General features: G+C 35.1%; 2 protein-coding genes across 2 annotated transcripts in view; both read left to right on the forward strand.

Moving 5' to 3' along the window:
- The first annotated feature begins 94 nt into the window (after positions 1–94).
- On the forward strand, positions 95–7,580 carry LOC132182193 (MDIS1-interacting receptor like kinase 2-like). The gene is made up of 2 exons (XM_059595380.1): positions 95–728; positions 7,192–7,580. Exons 1-2 carry the CDS (start codon positions 95–97, stop codon positions 7,578–7,580), a joined length of 1,023 nt encoding a protein of 340 aa, XP_059451363.1.
- Positions 7,581–7,636: 56 nt separating this feature from the next.
- The window catches only part of LOC132182194 (ethylene-responsive transcription factor WRI1-like), a 2,363-nt gene continuing 2,305 nt past the window's right edge, over positions 7,637–7,694 (forward strand). The window contains exon 1 of the mRNA XM_059595381.1: positions 7,637–7,648. Within this exon, the coding sequence (XP_059451364.1) occupies positions 7,637–7,648 (12 nt within the window). The remainder of the gene's footprint in view (positions 7,649–7,694) is intronic.

Consider the following 7,694-nt stretch of genomic DNA (forward strand, 5'->3'; position numbering starts at 1 on the left):
TAACAAATCAATTGTAACCACAGTGAAAGTTTTTGTTCCCATCACCATTTACCTTGGATTCTTAATTCTAGGAGGCTTTCTTCTGTCTCGGTGCATGGTCAAGAAAACCCAATTTGAGTCAAAAGAAACAAAGAATGGGAACTTGTTCTCGATATGGAATTATGATGGACATATTGCATATGAAGACATCATTCTAGCAACCGAGGACTTTGATATAAGATATTGTATTGGAACCGGTGGTTATGGTAGCGTTTACAAAGCAAAATTACCTGGTGGCAAAGTAATTGCCTTGAAGAAACTTCATCGATTAGAGGCTGAGAACCCAACTTTTGATATGAGTTTCAGGAATGAGGTAAAAGTGTTAACAAAAATTCGACATCGAAACATTATAAAACTTCATGGGTTCTGTTTACATAAACGATGCATGTTTTTGGTTTATGAGTATATGGAAAGGGGAAGCCTATTTTGTATCTTGAGCAATGATATTGAAGCTATGGAATTGGATTGGAGCAAGAGGGTGAACATCATCAAAGACACCGCCCATGCCTTATCTTACATGCATCATGAATGCATTCCATCAATTGTTCATCGAGATATAACAAGCAACAATATTTTATTGAACTCGAAACTAGAGGCTTTTGTCTCAGACTTTGGCACAGCTAAACTTCTTGATCCTGATTCTTCAAATCAAACATTAGTTACAGGCACTTACGGTTATATTGCCCCAGGTGAACTATTTTTTTCTTCCTATAATTTATATCTTTATTTATTTATTCGTTTCAATCATGTCTATTATTCTAAAACATAGAACCAGCCATGTGGAATAAATGTTTTTCCCAATATTCATGCTAGTAGGGTTACCTTGGCATTTATTATTTGAATATGATTCATGCATGATGGCAAACAACCCCTTTGACTAAGGAATTATTATGCAATGGCAAGTTTTGACCAACTTCTTTGCATTGAAAAATATACAAAAAAAAAAGAAAAAAAGAAAAAAATGAAGACAAATGTTCTTACATTTTTAATACTTTTAATTTTTCTTCTTCTTCTTTTAATTTACATGCAGAGTTGGCCTATACCATGAAAGTTACTGAAAAATGCGATGTGTATAGCTTTGGAGTAGTAGCATTAGAAATATTAATGGGAAGACATCCAACGGAACTCTTGACTTCATTATCATCATCATCTTCTCAAAACGTGATGTTACATGAAATACTAGACCAGCGTGTGCCACCTCCAAATCATCTAGTTGCACAAGATATTTTCCTTGTCGCTACACTAGCATTTGCCTGCCTACATACCAACCCAAAGTCTCGGCCTACAATGAAATGCGTGTCTCAAGAATTTCTTTCTCGAAAGAAGCCAATAGCCAAACCTTTACATACATTTTCATCATGGCAGCTAAGAAACCAGAAAATGTATATAGTTGAACCAAGGGATGAAACTCAATTATGAAGTATTTGCTTTTAGGTTGAGTATCATATCGTTTGATGAACTTGTATGAGTAAAAAATGGTAGTGTATGATATCATAATGCCATGAATTATGTTATTTTTTAGATTGTACCGATTTTTCAATCATATTTGTTGGATCGGGCCTTTGACCATCTCATCTGAAAACCAATTGGTATCCAGTAAGGGAAGTCAAATCCTTTTATGGCATTCAAAATTGCACCCCGCAAGGTATCTAAGATACGTCTAAGTGAGTAGAGCAGCAGCATTGTTAAACCTCAACAATATTATATACATAAATGCATCATAAATGTAATAAAGAAATAAACCACAAAGGAAAAAAATAGTGTGGTTGGACAAAGATTTGCAACACGATAAAGTGAAAAAAAAGAAGGTCTTATGGCTTTTTCTCATACGTAACCAAATGCAGAAGAGCTCTCATAACTTATCAAGTACCATATCAGGGCTACAATATAAAGCCAAAAATTCCACCGTTAAACACAAAAGCTTTGCAATTGCTAAACATATACAATTACATCCAAATATAAAGATGGGCTTTAGAGTAGTAATCGGCTCAATTGAATCTTGTCACATGAATTACATTCTATAACTGACTTCTGGAGGTTTGAAGGAAGACATGGATTACAAAATCACCATATTGATTGTTCTAATTGATTGGTTTTTGTAGAGGTAAAACAATCCCAATCTGTTCACTTGGACGGATCTTAAAATATGTTTTGTGGGATGCGATTTCGAATACCATAAAAGACTTTGGTTTCTCTTACTAGATACCAATTGAATTTTAAATAAGATGGCCAAAAACTCGATCTAACAATTTTGTCATGTGACATGCACTCTATTATATTTCTATCACTAATGTAAATCTTTTGGAGGCAGTCTTGCGTAGCAAGAATGACTCTTACAGAAGATTATGCAAAACAGCAGAGTTCATGATTAAACATTGTTTCTGCAATATCTAAGCTTTGTCAACATTGAAGGCTAGTTACATAATTATGCCTTGAGGGAGAGAAAAACATGAAGAGAACTTCTTAGAAAAAGAAGAGAGAGTAGTCACTCTCTTTACATGCATTATCTCATGTATTCTTTTTTTTTTTTTCTTTTTTTTTTTTCGTTCTCTCTTTCTAGAACATCCTCAATTTCCAAACCTTTTTTTTTTTTTTGTGTGTTTTACAAGTGGCAGGCAGGCAAAGGTCGTAGGTGCAATTTGTACGTGGAAGAGGCAAATTGAAAATAATAAGCTGCTTTGAATGAGTTTGGTAGCAGTCTCTTGTCCAAAGAAGTTATAAGGATTCAATACGTTGGGAATACCAGCCCAAATTATAAGCCAAGATTAGGTCAGAAAGGTCAAGAGTTTACTAGTCCTCTCCATCCATGAAGAACAACGAGGCATCTATATCTATAGACTCGGGAGTGTGAAATGTGAAGGTCCAATTTCCACAAGTCTCTCCACTCTCCAGCCACACATTTGCTCTTTCGCGTGGAATTTATTCTCCAAAGTTCCCATTGATTACAAAACAGATTAAAGCAATGCAAGCGGAAGGAAATTTCCACGACGATTCAGGGAAAGCATAGGGGTGGAAAATTCAAAGCCACGTACACTTGACTCCCAGTCCACTAAGTCTTCCCCCCTCCCCTTGTATGTTTCTTATTAAAGTGTCCCCAGTCTTGAATATAATGATCAATCCTCTGCCATTTCCCTCATCAATCATATTATAGTACTTGCAAACATGGCAGTACCCTCTGTTTCCATTTCCGTTGTGGTCGTAGCATGGGCTACTTGTATTATGTTGTACGGAACGTATTTGAATATATTTAATTTAATTTTATTAATCATATCATTTTGTATTTTTTTCTTGGACTTATAAAATAATTAAGTGAAATAAAAGCATAATATGGTCCTTAGAGCTTTATTATGTAGATATAGGTCATACACCAAACCACTTAAAATTTTTTGTATTTAGTTATTTTATTTTGCTATTTATTTCTATTTCAATTTCTTTTTTTCTTTTTTTTTATTAATTTATTCAGTTGTGAGAAGTAGCGATTAGTGACTTCAACCAAATATAAAATATAAAACAAAATTATATATAACTTATGCATGTACTTCAGATTAGAAATTCCAAGTCATCAGATATTCTTAATGTATGGAAGATTCGAGGGTTTTTCATTTGTGTGCAGCATCTCTCACATTTGTGTAGTTCAAGTATGAGCAAATAATCCACCCTCATATTGAGATTAGGCTCTGAAAATCGATCCTTTACAGAGAACTCGGCTGCTATTGTCTAAATGCAGAGTCAGCCCAATGCATACAAGGAATCCACCTAGCCCAAACCCTCGTCCCCAATATTTTGCTCGTGAAATGGCCCAAAATTTTCCCCATGCAATTGGATTGATTGATGAAGCCACTTGTATTAAGAAGCCCATGTAGTGTAGTTTTAGCTTGATGATAGATTTTGTAGCTATTGCATATATAATTACTAATTAGAAGCCATCATGATTGTCCACCAAAGCATGTGGGGCTGTGATGGGGATTACGCTCACATCATCAAGTGTTGAATTAGTAGCAGTCTCTTGTCCATGTGGCGGAAGGAAGCGGTTAGGCTTACAAACAAATTTGACAGAAAAACTTTTATAAACTGTTGTGGCAGAACATTATTAGATTTTTCAAAATTTGAACTTATCTTATATTTAATCATATTTTGCCACATTAATTTATAAAAATTTTTCTATAAAATTTGTTTGTAAACCTAACATTTCTCGCGACGTAAATGTGAAGGTGTGTTGAAAATAATAAGGTACTTTTAATGAGTTGTTAGCAGTCTCTTGTCCGAAGAAGTTATAAGTCAGTATCTGCATTCAATACGTTTGGGAATTCCAGCCCAAATTATACGCCGAGATTAGGTGAGAAAGGTCGAGAGTTTACTAGTCCTGTTCATCCATGAAGACCACACGAGGCATCTATATCTGGGGAGTGTGAAGGGGCAATTGCACACTAATAAATGCAAGTATTTCCATAAGTCTCTCCAGCCACACCATTTGCTCGCACGCGTGGGATTTATTCTCCAAAGTTTCCATTGTTTACAAAACAGATTAAAGCATTGCAATTGGGAGGAAATTTCCATGAAGATTTAGGGAAAGCATATGGGTGGAAAATTTGCAGTTCCATAGGATTTTTTTTTTTTTTTGGTTGATTTACAGTTCCATAGGATTCTAAAGGAAAAGAATGTTTATTCATTCAACGTCAAAGCAAAATAATTGGTCTTGACCTTTACTCCCAATCCACAAGTCTGCCCGGCCCCTATTATCTTAATTTCTTATTAAAGTGTCCGGAGCCATGAACACAACAATCAATCATACAGTACTTAGCAAACATGACACCCTCCGTTTCTATTCTCACTATGCTGGAGATAAAGCAGTTAATTGAGTTTTTATTAAGAATACATTAATATACATAATTAAACATAACTCTAGCTCAAAAGCCTAAGCTAATGGGCTAAGGTTCACTTAGTTATATTAAGTACTATTTTCTTTTATATTTTCTCAATGTGATACTCAACACTCATAAGTGCATTCACAACAATCTCTCTCTTACTTATGAGTCTCTTCATATTGACCAAACTCCTCATCGCTTGTGAGTCTTCTTTACATTTTCAATAGTATCTCGCATCAAGAGTTGCGGATGCAGACACAACTCCAAACCCGATGCGTCCAGACACTCGTCCCAGGAAGCTAACCATAGCTCTGATACCACTTGTTCGGAGATAAAGCGGTTATGGAGTTTTACCAAGAGTACATTAATATACATAGTTGAGCACAACTCTAACCCAAAAGCCTAAGCTAATGGGTTAAGGTCCACTTAGATATATTAAGTATTTTTTTTTTTTCCTCAATGTGGGACTTAACACTCACAAGTGCACTCATAACACGTAGCATGGGTTACCTTTGTATTGTTGTATGGAACACATTTGGAGGATAGTGGAGCTCGGTTTGTGGGAGCATCTAAATCATCAGCACTACAACTAGAAGCAAAAGCTCTACTGGAGAGTGGGTGGTGGGGGAGTGACCACACCAGCAATACCTCAAGTCATTGTAAGATTACTTGCAATGCTGTTGGAAGCGTCACCGAGATTGATCTGTCTCATAATAATCTTCAAGGGAGCATCCTACTTGAGATGGGTACTTTATCTAGACTCACCTACATTGATTTGTCCGAAATTAATCTGACAGGCAAGTTACCCCTTTCTCTTGCATACCTCACCAAATTAGAGTGGTTTGGCATTTCAAATAATCAAATCATTGGTCCAATTCCTTCATCTCTTTCACTTCTAACCAATCTTAGTCAAAACTTTATAAGTGCATAAATACTTGTTGACCTTTGCACTGTATGCAATCTATCGTTTTTGGATATAAGCCACAACGATCTTACTGGCAACATTCCTCATACTTGCATTTCTATTGAGATAATCAAATTGGCATACAATTCTTTGAAAGGTCTGATTCAATATGATTATGATCATTATCGTTCATACAACACATTAATTGGCAACGGGGATTTATGCGGTGTTTTCGTGTATTTCCCTCCTTGCCCTAATAACAATAACAATAACAACAACAACAACAACAAATCAATTGTAACCAAAGTGACATTTTCTGTTCTTGTCATCATTTCACTTGGATTCTTAGTTCTTTGAAGCTTTTTCCTATCGTGACGCATGGCCAAGAAGACTCAGAGAAAAGAAAAAAAAGGAATGGAAACTTGTTCTCAATATTGAATTATGATGGACATATTGCATATGAAGACATCATTGAAGCAACCGAGTACTTTGATCTCAAATATTGTATTGGAACCGGTAGTTGTGCTAGTGTTTACAAAACAAAATTGCCTTGTGGCAAAGTGGTTGCCTTGAAGAAACTTCATCATTTAGAGGATGAGAACCCAAGTTTTGATATGAGTTTTAGGAACGAGGTAAAGGTGTTAACAGAAATTCGTTATCGAAACATTATAAAATTTCATGGGTTATGCTTACATAAGCGATGTATGTTTTTGGTTTATGAGTACATGGAAAGGGGAAGCGTATTTTGTGTCCTACACAACAATGTTGAAGCTATGGAATTGGATTGGAGCAAGAGGGTGAACATCATCAAAGCCAACGCCCATGCCTTATTTTAGATGCATCATGAATGCATTCCAGCAATTGTACATCGAGATATAACAAGTAACAATATTCTATTGAACAATAAATTAGGGGCTTTTGTCTTAGACTTTGGCATAGCTAAACTTCTCGGTCCAGATTCTCCTAATCAAACATTAATCAAACATTAGTTGCAGGCACTTACGGTTACATTGCTTCAGGTAAACCATTCTTTTCTTGTTATAATTTATATCATTATTTATTTATTATTTCCGACCTAACCTATTATTTTAAAACATAGAACTAGCCATGTGAAACAAATGTCTTTCCCAATATTATGCAAGTAGGGTTACCTTGTCATTTACTATTTGAATTGATTCATGCATTTATCTACAAACAACGACATTCACTCATGTGAATTTTTTATGCACGTGGACAAGTTTTGACCAACTTCGTTTCATTGAAAAATATACAAAAGAAAAAAAAAACCCAAAAAAAAAGAAAAAAAAAAAGAAGACTAATATTTTTACATTTTTAATACTTCTAATTTTTCTTCTTTTTCTTCTTCTTTTAATCTACATGCAGAGTTGGCTTATACCATGAAAGTTACTGAAAAGTGCGATGTGTATAGCTTTGGAGTGGTGGCATTGGAAATATTAATGGGAAGACATCCAACAGAACTCCTAACTTCATTATCATCATCATCTTCTCAAAACGTGATGTTACATGAAATATTAGATCAACGTGTGCTGCCTCCAGATCATCTAGTTGCACAAGATATTTTCCTTGTCGCTACACTAGCATTTGCATGCCTACAGACCAAACCAAAGTCTCGGCCTACAATGAACTGCGTGTCTCAAGAATTTCTTTCTCGGAAGAAGCCAATAGCCAAACCTTTACATACATTTTCACTATGGCAGTTAAGGAACCAGAAAATGTATATGGTTGACTCAGGGGATGAAACTCAATTTTGAAGTGCTTGTTTTTAGGTTGAGTATCATATCGTTTGATGAACTTGTATGAGTAAAAAATGTTAGTTAGTGTATGATATCTTAATGCCATGAATTATGTTATTTTCTAGATTGTAC

This window comes from Corylus avellana, chromosome ca5, assembly GCF_901000735.1.
Source record: "Corylus avellana chromosome ca5, CavTom2PMs-1.0".
Taxonomy (NCBI): domain Eukaryota; kingdom Viridiplantae; phylum Streptophyta; class Magnoliopsida; order Fagales; family Betulaceae; genus Corylus; species Corylus avellana.

Bases quoted from the DNA above. Each gene is read 5' to 3' on its own strand.
- LOC132182193 (XM_059595380.1), top strand. From the start codon at position 95: ATGGTCAAGAAAACCCAATTTGAGTCAAAAGAAACAAAGAATGGGAAC. The intron at 729-7,191 runs GTGAACTATTTT...ATCTACATGCAG, and splicing joins TTACGGTTATATTGCCCCAG to AGTTGGCTTATACCATGAAA.